Source organism: Dendrobates tinctorius, unplaced genomic scaffold (genome assembly GCF_039654945.1).
Source record: "Dendrobates tinctorius isolate UK_male_01 unplaced genomic scaffold, ASM3965494v1 ptg000204l, whole genome shotgun sequence".
In the NCBI taxonomy this organism is placed as follows: Eukaryota; Metazoa; Chordata; class Amphibia; order Anura; family Dendrobatidae; genus Dendrobates; species Dendrobates tinctorius.
This window is the reverse complement of record NW_027361871.1, coordinates 353,257-371,952: the sequence shown is the minus strand read 5'-3', so window position 1 is coordinate 371,952 and position 18,696 is coordinate 353,257. Positions and strand designations below refer to the sequence as shown.

Here is an 18,696-nt window from a genome sequence, read left to right as displayed (position 1 = left end):
TTCTCCTGTTACTCTTGGGAAAATTAAAAATTGGGAACTAAAAATCATTTATGAGGAATCAAAATAGGATTTTATATTTTCACGCCCGGGCATTATAAGCTTTAGCGAAACATTTGGGGGTTCAAAGTGCTCACCACACATCTAGATAAGTTCCTTAGGGGGTCTAGTTTCCAAAATGGGATCACTTGGGGGGGGGGGGGTTTCCACTGTTTAGGTACATCAGGGGCTCTGCAAACGGAACATGATGCCCGCAGACCATGCCATCAAAGTCTGCATTCCAAAACGTCATTACTTCCCTTTCGAGCCCTGCAGTGTGCCCAAACAGTGTTTCTTCCCCACATATGGAGTATTAGCGCACACAGGACAAATTGGACAACAACTTTTGGGGTCCAATTTCTCCTGATACTCTTGGGAAAATAACAAATTGAGGACTAAAAGATCATTTTTGTGGAAAAAAAATTTTTTTTCACCATGCCCGGGCATTTTAAACATTTGGGGGTTCAAAGTGCTCACCACACATCTAGATAAGTTCCTTAGGGGGTCTAGTTTCCAAAATTGGGTCACTTGTGGGGGGTTTCCACTGTTTAGGCATATCATTGGTTCTCCAAACGGAACATGGCTTCCGATTTCAATATCAGCCAATTTTAGGTTGAAAATGTCAAACAGCGCTCCTTCCTTTCCGAGCCCTGCCGTGTGCTCAAACAGTGTTTTTCCCCCACATATGGGGTATCAGCACACTCAGGACAAATTGGACAACAACTTTTGGGGTCTAATTTCTCCTGTTACCCATGGGAAAATAAAAAAAATGTTGCTAAAAGATCAATTTTTGTGACTAAAAAGATAAATGTTCATTTTTTCCTTCCACGTTGTTTTAGTTCCTGTGAAGCACCTGAAGGGTTAATAATCTTCTTGAATGTAGTTTTGAGTAGCTTGAGGGGTGCAGTTTTTAGAATGGTGTCATTTTTGGGTATTTTCTGCCATATAGACCCCTCAAAGTGACTTTGAATATGAGGGGGTCCCTAAAAAAATAATGGTTTTGTAAATTTTGTTAAAATGAGAAATCGCTGGTCAACTTTTAACCCTTATAACTTCCTAATAAAAAAAAATTTTGTTTCCAAAATTGTGCTGATGTAAAGTAGACATGTGGGAAATGTTATTTAGTAATTACTTTGTCACATATTTCTCTATTTTAAGGGCATAAAAATTCAAAGTTTGAAAATGGCAATATTTTCAAAATTTTTTCCATATTTCCATTTTTTTCACAATTAAACGCAAGTTATATCAATGAAATGTTACCACTAACATGAAGTACAATATGTCACGAGAAAACAACCTAAGAATCGCCTAGATCCGTTGAAGCATTCCTGAGTTATGACCTCATAAAGGGACAGTGGTCAGCATTGTAAAAAATGGCGCGATCATTAACGTGCAAACCACCCTTGGGGCTTAAGGGGTAAAATAAAGTTACCTATTGGACTGATTGAATTTAACCACATCAAATTGTTTTGCTTTTTATTTTCTTGGAATCGTTTATGTAATAAAACATCACTTAGATTCTTGCTGCATCTATATGCAACTAGTGGTTTATTCTTTGAAAGGGACAAAGCGCTAGCTACTATAGCAATCAGGTACCAATTTCTGTTTATAGCATATTTTATCGTACATGTGTTGTTTGCTTAAAGCTGAAAATGAACCTTTTTTATCATTATTTAGTTTGGTTGGTTTTTTTTATCAGATTCATTAACCCCTTAATGTCCACTGACGTGCACAGTCCGTCATGGCAGGAGGTAACTTCCAGCATCATGACGGACTGTGAACGTCATGGCTTTGAACTGCCACTGCGTGTAAACACGCAGTGACAGTTCAGAGCCGACAGCTGTCTATGACAGCTGACAGGCACGGCAAGTGGTGCAGGGACCCTTGCAGTCGGTCCCTGCACACCAAGCGCTGTGATTGGTCAGTCAGTCTGACTGACCAAACAGCAGCGATCGGGCAGGAGAGGCTAAAATGTCAGCATCTCCTGCCCGATGATCAGTGCAGGAGCTCAGCGCTGCAGTGGGCTGAGTGTCCTGCACTGACAGCTGGGAGTGGTGCCCCCGCCATTCCCCGCTGTTAAACCCCTCACTGCTGCGATCGAGCACAATCGCAGCATTCAGAGGGGAAGGTAGAGGGTAGGGGGCTCCCTCTGCCTCAGGTCGGCATCCCCACGATGTAATCGCGGGGACCGACCTGTGCCATGATGACCCAGAGGTGTCATGACAACCTCCGGGTCATTTACCTACGGAAAGCTGCAGAGACCATGGTGTCTGCAGCTTTCAGCATAGGCATAATACATTATAATGCTGGAGCATTGTAATGTATTATACCGAAAATGAATGTCCCATAATTGGACAAGGAAAAAAAAAACATGAAATAAAATATTAAAAAATAATTAAAAATAATAAAAAAAATTCCCCTAAAAATACACATGTAAAAAAATAAAATGAACACAAAAATACTCGTCTCGTATCGCTGCATCCGTAAAAATCCCATCTGTAAAAGCGTCACCCTAGTTAACCCCTTCAGTGAACGCCGCTAAAAAAAACAACAAAAAAGTAGCAAATTATACTTTTTCCAAGCGGTATCCTTATACCGCTTGGAAAAAGTGCAATAACACGCGATCAAAAAGACAGATATGAATAAGCATGGTACCGCTGAAAGCATCATTTTGTCCCCCAAAAAACAAGCCACCATACAGCTCCATCAGCGGAAAAATAAAAAAGTTATAGCTCGCAGAATAAAGTGATGCAAAAATAATTATTTTTTCTATAAAAGTTTTCATTGTGTAAAAAACAAAAAACATATAAATGAGATGTCGCTTTAATTGTACCAACCCGAGGAATAGTCATATCACTAATACCGCATGAGGAACGGCGTAAAAAATAAAACCAATTCTTCACCTTTTGTGGATTTGTGCATTCTGCCTCCCAAGGATCGCAGTAAGGCGATCACAGTGGTTTACCCCCACATATGGGGTATCAGCGTACTCGAGACAAATTGCACAACAACTTTTGGGGTCTAATTTCTCCTGTTACCCTTGTGAAAATAAAAATTTGGTGGCAAAAAGATCATTTTTGTGGAAAAAAATGATTTATTTTCACGGTTCTACGTTATAAACTTCTGTGAAGCACTTGGGGGTTCAAAGTGTTCACCACACATCTAGATAAGCTCCTTGGGGGGGTCTAGTTTCCAAAATGGTGTCACTTGTGGGGGGTTTACACAGTTTAGGCACATCAGGGCTCTCCAAATGTGACATGGCATCCTATTTCAATTCCAGCCAAAAAAGTCAAATGGCGCTGCTTCCCTTCTGAGCTCTGCCATGCGCCCAAATAGTGGTTTACCCCCACATATGGGGTATCAGCATACTCAGGACAAATTGCACAATAACTTTTGGGGTCCTGTTACCCTTGGGAAAATAAAAATTGGGGGTGAAAAGATCATTTTTGTGGAAAACATGATTTTTTAATTTTACGACTCTACGTTATAACCTTCTGTGAAGCCCTTGGGGGTTCAAAGTGCTCACCACACATTTAGATAAGTTCCTTGGGGAGTCTAGTTTCCAAAATGGGGTCACTTATGTGGGGTTTCCACTGTTTAGGTACATCATGGTCTGTCCAAACGCGACATGGCGTCCGCTCTCGATTCCAGCCAATTTGACCTTCAAAATCTCAAATGATGCTCCTTCCCTTCTGAGCCCTGCCGTACTCCTAAAGATTGGTCTTCCTCCACACATGGGGTATCAGTGTTCTCAGGAGAAATTGCACAACAAATATTATGGTTCATTTTCTCCTGAAACCCTTGACAAAATAAAAAAAAAAAATTGTGTCCAAAGATAAATTTTAGGGAAAAAAGTTAAATGTTCATTTTTCTCCTTCCACATTGCTTCAATTCTTGTGAAGTACCTAAAGGGTTAATATACTTCTTGAATGTAGTTTTGAACACCTTGAGGGGTGTAGTTTTTAGAATGGTGTCACTTTTGGGTATTTTCTGTCATATTGACCACTCAAAGTGACTTCAAATGTGATGTGGTCCCTAAAAAAATGTTTTTTAAAATTTTGTCATAAAAATGAGAAATCGCTGGTCAACTTTTAACCCTTATAACTTCCTAACAAAAAAAATTTTGGTTCCAAAATTGTGCTGATGTAAAGTAGACATGTGGTAAATGTTATTTATTAACTATTTTTTGTGACATATCTCTCTGATTTAAGGGCATAAAAAATAAGTTTGAAAATGGCAAAATTTTAAAAATTTTCGCTATATTTCCATTTTTTCATAAAGAAACGCAAGTCATATCAAATAAATTTTACCACTAACATGAAGTACAATATGTCACGAAAAAACATTCTCAGAATCAGCGGGATCCTCCGTTGAAGCATTCCAGAGTTATAAGCACATAGTGACAGTGGTCTGATTTCAAAATTAAGGCCTGGTCATTAACTTACAAAGTGGCTTGCTCTTTAAGGGGTTAATATGGCAGGCTACAGGCCAATTCCAGTCTACAATCTGTTGGAGTCTACTCCTAGACAGGACGCAAGAGTATATAGAGTGGTGGATGGTGAACCAGGAAGTAGGTGAATATAAGCAACTGACACTAAACAATTGATTAATGGGAAGAAATACACTTGATGACTCAATGAAAATGCATATAAATGGCTACATTTAATAACCATTGTTGAGGGTATTAAATGATGTATTAGCCCCAATAGAAATAGAGGGGAAGACTTAAATGATAGCTGTACAGTCAATAGATACATTAGACAAATGTACAGTACATATGCTTGACCAATAACACCACGTGCCTCCAAAACAAAGCAAATTGAGGAGTTTCTTAAACTTATTCAGTAGACAGGGTAAACAGACATTGTTGCTAATCCACACATTATGCCTCAATAAGTAAATAGGTTTATATATAAACAAACAAGTATAGCACCTTGAAATGCAGTTAACCCCTTAATGACCGGAGCTTTTTTCGATTTTTCGCATTCGTTTTTCGCTCCCCTTCTTTCCAAAGCCATAGCTTTTTTATTTTTCCATCTATATGGCCATGTTAGGGCTTATTTTTTGCGGGACAAGTTGTACTTTTAAATGACACCATTGGTTTTACCATGTCATGTACTCGAAAACGGGAAAAAAATTCCAAGTGCGGTGAAATTGCAAAAAAAGTGCAATCCCACACTTCACTAGATGCTAAATCTGACCAGCCATTATGATTCTCCAGGTCATTACGAGTTCATAGACACCAAACATGTCTATGTCCTCTTTTATCTAAGTGGTGGAAAAAAATTCCAGACTTTGCTAAAACAAAAAAAAAAAAAAAAAAAAAATTTGCGCAATTTTCCGAGACCGTTATCATTTTTCATGATCTGGGCTTATTTTTTCGGTGCCGGGCTGACGTTTTTAATGATACGTTCTTTTGATCGCCCGTTATTGCAGTTTAATGCAATGTCTTGGCGACCAAAAAAACGTAATTCTGGCATTTTGAATTTTTTTTCTTGCTACGCCGTTTAGCGATCGGGTTAATGCTTTTTTTTTATTGATCGGGCTATTCTGAACGCGGCGATACCTAATATGTGTATGTGGGATTTTTTTTTTACTGTTTTATTTTGATTGGGGCAAAAGGGGGGGTGATTTGAACTTTTAGGTTTTTTAATTTTTTTTATTCTAAACATTTTTTTTTAACTTTTGGCATGCTTCAATAGCCTCCATAGGAGGCTAGAACCATGCGCAACCTGATTGGCTCTGCTACATATGGGCGATGAGCAAATCGCCCATATGTAGCAAATTTACTCCTGTGCTTTCAGCGCCGACCACTGGGTGGCGCTGAAAGCCATATGCCTGGAACAACCATAGAGGTCTCAGAGACCTCTGGTTGTCCAGGCAACATAACGCTGACCCCCGATCACATGACGGGGGTCGGCGATGAGGTCATTTCTGGCCTGGCGGCCGGAAATGCTGTTTAAATGCCCGCTGTCAGCTTTGACAGCGGGATTTAACTAGTTAATAGGTGCGGGTGGACGGCGATTCCGCTCGAGCCTATTGCAGGCACATGTCAGCTGTTCATAACAGCTGACATGTCCCGGCTTTGATGCGGGCTCAGCGCCAGGAGCCCTCATCAAAGCAGGGGATATGTCTAATGACGGACTGTGTCCGTCATTGGACATTAAGGGGTTAATATATAGGATGTTCAATAATGATACTGATCTATACATCATGCCTCCAATTCTTTTCCCCCAATGATACAAGTTCATCAGGAGGCTATGGGTATATTGGATACTCCAGATAAATAGTTAACATTAGCCTTGATTAGTAGGGGAGAACCCACCGCCTGTACAGGGAGTGTCAGGGGCAAGACCAAGGCAGCTGGACCAGATGGTCGACTCAAGGAGACACTATTGAGTGTCTGACAACAGGACGGACAGGATACCAAACATAACGCGAAGTCACACAGTTTCTTCCTCAAACGTGGATTCACACTTTATTCTGGTGTAAGGCATAACAGGGAATCAGGTGCAGGGCACAAACAGTGAAACACGGCAGGATGCGTGCAAGGGCATGCCAAATGTTCCAGGCATAACACGTGCATGTAAACATACCAGGGACCAAGACAGGATACGTGATAGGGATCACACAAGAGTTCCTAGAAGGGATGCATGCTAGGACACGCCAGGATCCAAGACGGGGTGTGATGGCATCAGACTCTGGACTACTGGCAACGACTGACAGGGTCCAGGCATCAGGCTGTGGACATCAGCTCTGGACATCAGGCCACAGTTATCTGGTTCGGGACCTCTGGCAACGGTCGGCAGGTTTCGGGAATCCGGCAGGCAAGCCAAGGTTCAAGGCAGGGTGCGTGCTTGGAGCCACGCCAGGGTTCAAGGCAGGGTGCGTGCTTGGAGCCACGCCAGGGTTCAAGGCAGGGTGCGTGCTTGGAGCCACGCCAGGGTTCAAGGCAGGGTGCGTGCTTGGAGCCACGCCAGGGTTCAAGGCAGGGTGCGTGCTTGGAGCCACTCCAGGGTTCAAGGCAGGGTGTGTGCTTGGACACACGCCAGGGTTCAAGGTAGGGTGCGTGCTTGGAGACACGCCAGGGTTCAAGGTAAGACAGAGTGCGTGTGTAGAGACACGCCAAGGCATAATGTCACAAGGCAGAGTGCTTCGCGTGCAGAGAGGCACGCCAAGATCAGACGAGGCAGATTCCTGCGCGTGCAGAGAGGCACGCCAGGGACAGGCGAGGCAGAGTCCTGCGCGTGCAGAGATTCACGCCAGGGTCAGGTTCCAGGACAGGGTTAGGGCCTGTGCGTGCAAGAGGGCACGACAGGGGACATGGCAAAGCCTGCGCGTACTTTTATAGAAGCACGGGGAGGTATGCCATGGGCAGGCGAGGGCCTGCGCGTGCTTTAAAGAGCACGCAGAGCACAGTGCGGAAACAGCGTGAAGTGCAAGGGAGCACAGAGGGCACGGCTGGGGCACTGGCTAGCTGATCGGGCTGCGGCCACTGACAGACGGGCAAGACTCCAGCGAACCCGGCTGAGGCATGGCAGGCGACACAGCTGTCACTGACCGACAAGCACGGCTGAGGCACAAGCAGGCGGGCACGGCTAGGGCGGGCACGGCTGAGGCACAAACAGGAGGGTAGGAAGGCCAGGCGTATGCAAAGGGCTCACGAAGAAACAGAGCAAGGGAAGACAAGACGAGAAACAAGGCAGGGCTTAGGCAATGTACGGAACCAGGGACGGAAGCATAGGCAGAAACACGGAATCAGGTCAGAGCAAGAACAGAGCTAGCAGCGGAGCTTAGGCTGAAGCCCAGGGCCGGGCCAAGGGAGGACCTTGGGACTAGCCTAGAAACGTGCAAGAGAGCATAATAGGAAAAGAGTCTAGCAGCGGAGCGTAGGCCGAAGCCCAGAGCCGGGCCAAGGCAGAGCCTTGGGACTAGACATGGAAAAGAGCACGAAAGGAAAGAAAGGAGGGATGGTGCGTGTGCCAGGGAGCACTACAGAGCACCATAGGAGAGGGCGAGGCAGAGCAAGCAAAGACTGAGACCATAGGGAGGAACAAGGCATAGCGAAAACAGGCAAGGCAGAGAATAACAGAAGGACTACAAGTCCAAGCAGGACAAGGACGAACATGGCACAACAGACAAACATAAGACAAGGCACGGGACAAGAGATGGAGTATGAGCATGGAGCGTGTGCAGAGACACACGACAGAGCAGAGTGCAAGGGCACAGAATAGAGGGAGTGCCCCACAGACCAAGCAGCCATGCAGGGACACCACACAATACTCAGGCCCTGAGCATAGGAAGGGGCGGTCTAATATAGGGCATAGCACCTCCTCTTCCCAGTCAGGACCAGGGGAGAACTTCCTAGTTCAGATGCTCCAGGATCACAGAGTGCAGTCACATGATCAGGGTTTTAGACATGACGAGATGATTGCAGAACCAGACAGTGCAGGATCCTAGGAAAGACACAAGATCAGGGATTCTAGACATGACGAGAAGATCACAGAAGGCAAAGCAGAAATGCAGGCATCTTGCAGCTCAGCAGACATGAGGTGAGTGTGCACACTGCTCTAGGGAGCAAGCAGGATAGCAGACATGAGATGCGCATGCACACCGCTCCAGGAGTTCTTGAGACAAAACAGACTTGGCGGACATAAACAGACATGGCGAGCATGACACATATATTTGGCACTCATTATATTTTAATTGAAGGTACATTTTCTTTTTCTAATTGTCACCATTTTCTCCTGGTAAACTAGTATTTCATATATGCCTTTGACACTGAGTGTGGTCTGAAATTTTGATCTGTTAGGAAAATGCACATTTTTGTATACACTGTAACAAAGCTACTCCCTTGGATGAGGTGTAATGATCCTGCTATGCCACATTCTGAGTATACTTCTAGAAAGATACATGGCATTACAAACACACGCTGTGGGTTTTCGACCCCCCTTCCACCTCCTTCTCCCTATGCCTGCAAGTGTAATCCTATAATCCTCCCTCTCCCTCAAGAATGTGCTGGGGGAATCAGAATACAATCCTGTTGTGAATTCTCTCTCTGGCTTCCCTCTGGTGATTACTGAAGGTAATGGAGCTGGTCAGATTGACAGAGGGGTTGCGAGTTCTCTTTCTGGACTCCCTCTGGTGGTTAATGGAGGTAGTGGAGCTGATCTGATTGACAGAGGCTTGCCACCTGATAATGAGGCAGCAACTGTACACACTGGATGTGGAGGAAAAAACCGGCAAAGTAACAAATGGATATCAATAAGATATATGCAACAACACGCAAGATAATTAAAATACCCTTTATTAAAATATGGGTGTACACATTAAACAATTAAAAAGAAAGGCATCCCATATGTATACATAGTATAATAATGTAATACGCTATAGCATAAAGCTTAGTAAATAACCATGTAGGACAGGCTCAATAATGAACAGGTAATGATTATGTGCAACATGGCATGACAAAGAAAATTATAAAAGTAGGGTGCACAAATAATGGGGACAAAAAAATGCCAATGTGTGCAAAAAAACCACACTAAATGTGTGGAAACCACGAAAAGTGAGGATCAGGGAATGGAACAATTACCTGGTGAGCCCTTAATGGTGCCTGTAATGCGCCCCGACGCGTGTTTCGGAGTAGGTCTCCTTCGTCAGGGGGTGGAGATGCTAATGGCCGGCACGTCCATTTATAATGAGTTCAATGCCGGGCAGGTCACCGCCGCCGCGACCCGGAAGACACATCGCGCGCGGCGTCACATGACAAAACACCGCCGGGTGAACCCGGCGTGTCAGGGCATGAAGAGACGCCGTCGCCATGCGAACCCCCGGCGCCGAGGCGGCGCACGCGCACAAGTGCCCGTCCAGGAACAAATAGGGAAGAGTGTAGGTGCAGCAACAGCTGCAAAAGGACCACTTAGCCCAGCATATCGCCACAATATATATATATGGTTTATGGGGACACAAATCTAAGATCCAATAATGTGAGAAAAAGGACTTGGTGAAAAATAGGAATAATAATAATAATGATAAATGGAGAGCGTAATACTGTATATAAATACATAATGAACGATCCACATATGAGATGTGAGGAAAATCTTTTTTAAAAAACAAAATTACAACAATATATGTGACAACTAATTACAAAGTGATGAATAAATATAGTGGAAAAGGGGAAAGTGTACATTCCACAAAATGATATATAAATAGATATTGCTGAAAAAAAATATATATATCTCCATCCATATTGCAAGGTTCAAGGTATATCACTGTTACGAAGTGATAAATATATATAATGCAAAAGGAGGGAAGTGCACATTCCACATAATAATATATAAATATTGTTATAACTCAAGGTGCATCACTGTAACAAAGTGATGAATGTATATGATGTAAAAAAGGGGGGAGGTGCATATTCTACATAATAATATATATATAATATATATATATATATATATATATACATATTACTGAAAAAATATATATCTCTCTCCATCCATATTCAATATCATAATATATACAAGTGAAAAAAATCTTGTCACTGTTTCTTCTTTCTCAGATGTGAACGGTCCACATCTTTTCTGGACACGCTACATTGACGACATATTTTTCATTTGGCAGGATCCCATCGGTATGTTGCCTGATTTCATTGATGTATTGAATTCCAATAACATCAACGTGCATCTTACATATCACAGTGATTTTAAAACCATTGAATTTCTTGATGTTCTAGTGATGAGGGATTGTGACAATCATCTTCAGACAGATTTATTTAGAAAACATACCTCCGTTAATGCGCTTCTCCATGCTTCATCTTCCCACCCCCACACGCTTATCAATTCAATACCCATTGGGCAATTTTTACGTTTAAGACGTATTTGCTCTACAGACACCGATTTTTTCAAACAGGCTGATCTTCTAAAGGAAAGATTTCTTGAACGTGGTTATAGCAGGCGATCACTGAAGAGAGCCTTTAATAGGGCCAAGCACACGTCACGTCACAATGCACTTTATACGAACATGAATAGATCTGAATCTAAGGAAGTGGTAAGGTTTATCACTACGTTCAATGGTCACAATGAACAAATGAGATTTTATTTAAAAAAATTTTGGCCCATTTTAAAAAATGACCCGATAATCTCTAAATACATTGGTGACTGCCCTAACATCGCTTTTCGTAGATCACCCAATCTTGGTGACTGGTTAGTGAAAAGTCACTATATTTCCGAACCAGTCAATAATTTCATGACTCAACATACACGATCCGCAGGATGCAAACCTTGTGGCTCTTGTGTTGCTTGCTGTAACATTGTCAGAGCCTGCACCTTTGCTAGCTCTGATGGATCGCGTGTCTTTGATATCAAACAATCCATCACCTGTTTATCAACAGCTGTGATCTATTATGCCACGTGCCCATGTTCCCTCATCTATGTTGGCCTTACCACCCGCCAGCTCAAGGTGAGGGTTCGTGAGCACGTTCTGGGCATAAGGGCAGCAAGTGAGGTTGAGGATATTGCTTCCCTTAAAACCTTGCCAAAACACTTTAAAATGCATCACAATTGTGATCCTACTCTATTAAAAGTGTTTGGCATTGATATGATCCGTAAAGGGATTAGGGGAGGCAGCGTTAGCAAACGTCTTGCACAGATAGAAACCCAGTGGATCTGGACACTGAACACTGTGTCTCCACTGCGTTTGAATGAGAGTTTGTCTTTTATTCCGTTTTTATAAAATACTTTTGTGCACTTTTTAATTTTCTTTGTGTTTATTTTAGATTCTTTGGCCGGCACTCTGTATTTTTTGTGGACCGTTCACATCTGAGAAAGAAGAAACAGTGACAAGATTTTTTTCACTTGTATATATTATGATATTGAATATGGATGGAGAGAGATATATATATTTTTTTTCAGTAATATGTATATATATATATTATGTAGAATATGCACCTCCCCCCTTTTTTACATCATATACATTCATCACTTTGTTACAGTGATGCACCTTGAGTTATAACAATATTTATATGTATATTATTATGTGGAATGTGCACTTCCCTCCTTTTGCATTATATATATTTATCACTTCGTAACAGTGATATACCTTGAACCTTGCAATATGGATGGAGATATATATTTTTTTTTCAGCAATATCTATTTATATATCATTTTGTGGAATGTACACTTTCCCCTTTTGCACTATATTTATTCATCACTTTGTAATTAGTTGTCACATATATTGTTGTAATTTTGTTTTTTAAAAAAGATTTTCCTCACATCTCATATGTGGATCGTTCATTATGTATTTATATACAGTATTACGCTCTCCATTTATCATTACTATTATTATTATTTTTCACCATGTCCTTTTTCTCACATTATTGGATCTTATATTTGTGTCCCCATAAACCATATATATATATTGTGGCGATATGCTGGGCTAAGTGGTCCTTTTGCAGCTGTTGCTGCACCTACACTCTTCCCTATTTGTTCCTGGACGGGCACTTGTGCGCGTGCGCCGCCTCGGCGCCGGGGATTCGCATGGCGACGGCGTCTCTTCATGCCCTGACACGCCGGGTTCACCCGGCGGTGTTTTGTCATGTGACGCCGCGCGCGATGTGTCTTCCGGGTCGCAGTGGCGGCGCATGCGCCGTTTTGTGACCTGCCCGGCATTTTACTCATTATAAATGGACGTGCCGGCCATTAGCATCTCCACCCCCTGACGAAGGAGACCTACTCCGAAACGCGCGTCGGGGCGCGTTACAGGCACCATTAAGGGCTCACCAGGTAATTGTTCCATTCCCTGATCCTCACTTTTCGTGGTTTCCACACATTTAGTGTGTTTTTTTTGCACACATTGGCATTTTTTTGTCCCCATTATTTGTGCACCCTACTTTTATAATTTTCTTTGTCACGCCATGTTGCACATAATCATTACCTGTTCATTATTGAGCCTGTCCTACATGGTTATTTACTAAGCTTTATGCTATAGCGTATTACATTATTATACCATGTATACATATGGGATGCCTTTCTTTTTAATTGTTTAATGTTTACACCCATATTTTAATAAAGGGTATTTTAATTATCTTGCGTGTTGTTGCATATATCTTATTGATATCCATTTGTTACCTTGCCGGTTTTTTCCTCCACATCCAGTGTGTACAGTTGCTTTTCCCGGATGGTCTGCCATCCATTGTCTCAGAAGGGTGGTTCTAATTTATATTTTATTATATTCTACTATACTATTTTATTAACTATTAAATTCATCCAGGATATCACCCTCACTGTTTTAATTCTGATAATGAGGAAGCAGATTGGAGATCTGGGGTTTCTGATTGGGATTTAAGACAGCCGACTCCCTCTATCCCTGCTGGTGATTTTCTTCCTGTGCCTTCTGAGGTCTGATGTCTCCTGCTCTTTCCCTGCATGGTTCAGCCAAGTGGTTCATTTGTTGTTTTGTTTGCATTTGATCTGGTTTTGTTTATCTCTGCTTTGTGCGGGTCAGCCAGCTCCGGCTGGGGCTGTGCTGAATCACCGCCCACATGTTATTGCATTTGCCAGTTTGTTTTGTCCCCTGTTATATTGGTCTATTTTTGCTTTGCTTTCAGAATATACCAGAGTACTGATATAGTGGGGGCGAAGTCGTGCGACTTCAGTGTTTTTTGTGCATCAGACGTGTTGGACTTTTTGCAGGGTTTTTTTGCATGATTGCAGACAGTGTCCTTTCATGTCCTGTCTAGTCAACTTGGGCCCCATCGTTTGCTCAGTCTATTTTTCTGCCTGTGTTTGTGTTTTCATCTTGTCTCATCGACAATATATGTTTGGGGGCTATCTATTCCTTTGGGGTCTGCTCTGGGGCAGTTTAGATTTCCCCTTTCTTGCTTTATGCTTAGTTAGCTCTCCGGCTGTGCCTAGGCGTCTAGGATCATCGTAGGCACGCTCCACGGCTACTGCTAGTTGTGTGGACAGGATCAGGGGTCTGCATCTGCTTAGTTACCAGCCTCTCTGGTTTTCTGTGGCTTAGCTTGGGCCTGCTATCAGCCTCGGTGCCCATTCATAACACAATCCTTTGTCTGCAGACATGTGCTTTAGGCATATGTGAGAGGGCATATCTTGACCCCAGTTGGTGGTATAAGAATGAAAGTTACATATTTGGAATGTGCTCCGATAGCTACCCACGCTGTAATTTTCTAGACTCCAGCTTCAGTGGAATCCAAGAAATGGATTCCTACTTAACCAAATCATACAGGCACTTCGGGTTTGGACTTAGATGAACGCCAACATCATGTTGAGTAAGAGGATACTTGGTTTATCGCTATACGAGGTTCCCTCCCCGAGATATGATACTTATGAGTTTTCAGTACGTGTTATTCCCTCTGAGAAAAGAGGAGGGCTCCCATAACTCAGCCCCTGCAGTGATGTCACGACCAGGGGGTATAAGATAGTGGGGGCTCATTTTGCAAGCATCTTTGCCCTGGAACCCTGATACAGAGAGGCTCTGTGATGCAATGTGATGTATCGCCCCTCCCCCCACACCGCATGGTCTGCTATGAAATGACTTAAAAAAAAAAAAGAGACAAAGATGGAAAGCGCACATAGAGTGTATCGTCTAGAAGAACCACAATAGCAAGCAAGCCCAATCAGTTAGACTCACCTGCTGAAGTTGTGAGAGTCACAACAAACTGGGAATCACTCATAAAAGTCCGGTCGTCGCTGGTATCCCGCTGGTAGTGAATGAAACAAATCCAAAATGGAAAAAAAGAGCCGGGCTGAATAAACCGCGCTGACCAGAAAAAAACGCACCTTCGGCAGTCCATATAATAAAAAACTTCTTTAATAAGCCTACGCGTTTCGGGGCAAAACCAGCCACTTCATAAGGGCATAAGGAACAATCATAAATTCAATCAAATTGTGATTGTATTTATCTCCTGAATTTGTGATTGTTCCTTATGCTCTGATGAAGTGGCTGGTTTTGCCATGAAATGCGTAGGCTTATTAAAGAAGTTTTTTATTATATGGACTGCCAAAGGTGCGTTTTTTTCGGGTCAGCGTGACTTATTCAGCCCGGCTCTTTTTTTTCCACTTTGGATTTTTTTCCATTTTGGATTTGTTTCATGAAATGACTTAAGCAACTGTAAGTGTTTCTCTCCTTTTATTCTGTTATTTTGTAATCGTTTGTACATATTTCCATTGTCTCATGTTGTAATATATTTGTAAACCTTTTGTAAACACTGCCTACTTTTTGGAGTAAAATATAAAATTACTAGATTAATTTCTCCTTGCTCTATAACGTACTTCACGTCCTCTGAGGCTAAATTCGCTACTGATTGTGTTGGCTCCTGACGTGTTATTGATCCTAGGAATAGGAGTTGGTGGTGGCGTAGAGTGTGTTCTGGGCTTTTGGGGGACACCCTGGCAGTGACGGACGGAGTTAGATAAGTGGACATCGTGCCTAGGACAGTGGTAAGTCATCTCCCTCACTGCAGCCGTCCCATTAGCCCGTACATGGTGAGGTGGCCCATCCAGTGACTACTTGTCCTAGGTGCAGTTCCCTGAATGACCTGAGGGTAAGGAGGCGCCGGAGAGCAGCAAAGTCCAAACTGGAAATTGGAAAGCAAGATATACATAAATCCATGCTGAGAAGAACCCCGGTTCCTGACATATCAGTGGCAACAGAGGGATACTCAAAAATATCCCCCCTGCGATTCGGATCAAAGAAAATATTTCTATTTAATAATCCGGCTGGTTTATTTCATTCCACATAAACCACAACACGTTAAAACTTAATTACAGCCTGTTCTCGGCACAAAGTGAAACATAAAGTAAAACGTCCATTCAAAAGTAGAGTGGATTTGCCCACTTGAGTTAAAGTCCAGCTTCTTAGACCTTTAGCAAAGACATACACACTCCTGGAGATCTGCATACATCCACACACAGCATGTGTGAGACAAACAGGTCCCATTTTACAATGTGAACCACACCCAGGGGTGGAGATATGGTGAAAAGCTGTCCCGCCCAACTCTAGCTCTTCACTATAATCCTAGTCCTGTCATGGCCGATTATCCCCTCTTAGTATTATGTGTACTAGAGCATTACTCCAGGTTTACCTCACAGAGGACAATCACCTCCGTGATACAGATCTCCAAAGCCATACATATACACACACATATCTAATATATAAAGCTCAAAGTGTATGTACGTGTGTATGTCTGGGATAGGCATCCTCACCGTCGCAGCTACAGCCACAAAATTTGGCACAAGTCTGGACCCCGAGAGCATCCTAAGCTATGTTGTGAGGCGAAATTTTAACCCCGCGCGTTCCAATTCACCAAACAATTTTTGCCCCTGTCTACATACTGGGGGAAAAAGTGTGTGCGCGTCAAACCCCGCCCTTCATTATGATGTCACAATGGTTGCCATGGCGACGCTGATGTCATCATAGGTTGCAAGCCCCGCCGCCGCTCATTATGATGTCATAATGGTTGACTATGGGATGGAGGATGTGTGATGGGTATATGGGCACTAGACTATGGGATGGAGGATATGTATGACGGGTATATGGGCACGGGACTATGGGATGGAGGATGTGTGATGGGTATATGGGCACTGGACTATGGGATGGAGGATATGTATGACGGGTATATGGGCACAGGACTATGGGATGGAGGATATGTGTGACGGGTATATGGGCACAGGACTATGAGATGGCGGATATGTATGATGGGTATATGGGCACGGGACTATGGGATGGAGGATATGTATGATGGGTATATGGGCATGGGACTATGAGATGAAGGATGTGTGAGGGGTATATGGGCACTCGACTATGGGATGGCGAATATGTATGATGGGTATATGGGCATGGGACTATGGGATGGAGGATATGTATGATGGGTATATGGGCACGGGACTATGGAATGGAGGATGTGTGATGGGCATATGAGCACTGGACTATGGGATGGAGGATATGTATGATGGGTATATGGGCACGGGACTATGGGATGGCGGATATGGATGATGGGTATATGGGCACGGGACTATGGGATGGAGGATATGTATGATGGGATTATGGGCATGGGACTATGGGTTGGAGGATGTGTGATGGGTATATGGGCACGGGACTATGGGATGGAGGATATGTGTGATGGGTATATGGGCACTTCACTATGGGATGGCGAATGTGTGATGGGTATATGGGCATGGGTCTATGGGATGGAGGATGTGTGATGGGTATATGGGCACTCGACTATGGGATGGCAAATATGTATGATGGGTATATGGGCATGGGACTATGGGATGGAGGATGTGTGATGGGTATATGGGCACTCGACTATGGGATGGAGGATATATATGACGGGTATATGGGCACGGGGCTATGGGATCGTGGATATGTATGATGGGTATATGGGCACGGGACTATGGGATGGAGGCTAATTATAATTTACTATAACTAACCACAGTTAGTTACTATGCCCGAGAAGCGCCGGGCTCTTCAGCTAGTATATATATATATATATATATATATATATATATATATTTGTGGTGTAGTGACCACTGTGTCCGCTAGGGGGCGCTGTGTGGGTGTCCCAGGAGAGAGGATGAGTGGTATGGTGCAGAATGATCGTTATGTGTCCTGTCATGAACTCATTTTCTGTTCCACCAGTTGAGAGTTCCCCTTCCGTTCTCCCTCTGGTGGTGACAGTAGGTAGTGCGGTTGGTTTAAGTGGTAGTGATCTGCCACCTGATGAGGAAGATAACGTTTGGATCTCTGGAGTATGATGATAAAGTGGCTGGTTTTGCCACGAAACGTGTAGGCTTATTAAAGAAGTTTTTTATTATATGGACTGCCGAAGGTGCGTTTTTTTTCTGGTCAGCGCGGTTTATTCAGCCCGGCTCTTTTTTCCACTTTGGATTTGTTCCAGATAGCTGGTGAGATGGGCGGGGCCAGCTACCTGCAAACCCACCTAGGGGCGGGTATCTAGGATACCATAGTAACGTATATGTGTGTGAATGAGTGAAGGACCTGTGATGAGGTCGTAGCCATGTGATCCGGTGGGGCGTGGCTACGGACCATATAAGGTGGGCCAGGGTAGGTCACATGGGTGAATGCTTGGACCCGGTTGGTCCGTTTGGAAGGTCTCGCTGGAAGATGTCTTCCTTCCTGAGTGCCTGTGTGCATAATGGCTGCATGTGTCTGAGAGTTCTCAGGAGAGGGAATGAACGTCTGCAGTATGGAGAAGCAGCCATGAGGTAACCCTGACGGGGTGAGATAACTGTGAGGCTAGAAAGCCTGCATATTGGACACTGCCTAACCTGTATGACTACAGGGCTAACAGAGTGGAGTTCTGTCATGGACGCTATGCTGTTTGATATGAACTTTATGTTGCTGGTCATGGTTTGTGATACCTGAATAAATCGCATGGATTGTTATTGTTTTATGGAAAACCCGTGCCGGATCTGATTATTTGGCTGCCAAGTGAGTGTCCCCAACCTTAATGACAAGTGCTACCTTACAATTGGTGGAGAATGCTATGGGCAGTGTTGTAGCCTTGTTGCTAGGGGCAACGGAAGAGGACTGCAAAATTCGGTTGCTAAGGGCAACGATTTCCAAAAGCACATGTTGCATTGCTGCCAACGCTGAGCCAGGAGGGCGGACAGACTT

The 18,696-nt window shown here is 43.5% G+C and overlaps 1 protein-coding gene across 8 annotated transcripts in view; it reads left to right on the top strand.

Moving 5' to 3' along the window:
• The window catches only part of LOC141057365 (tRNA N6-adenosine threonylcarbamoyltransferase, mitochondrial-like), a 212,344-nt gene that overhangs the window by 170,670 nt on the left and 22,978 nt on the right, over positions 1–18,696 (top strand). The window contains exons 8-9 of one of the 8 annotated variants that reach the window (XM_073553952.1): positions 10,598–10,669; positions 11,813–13,120. The exons of 6 other annotated variants lie outside the window; for them this stretch is intronic. In XM_073553952.1, coding sequence (XP_073410053.1) covers positions 10,598–10,637 — 40 coding nt within the window. In that variant the 3' untranslated portion in view covers positions 10,638–10,669; positions 11,813–13,120. Of the gene's footprint in view, positions 1–10,597; positions 10,670–11,812; positions 13,121–18,696 lie in introns of those variants that run through there. One more of the 8 variants, XM_073553950.1, reaches the window with a different exon arrangement.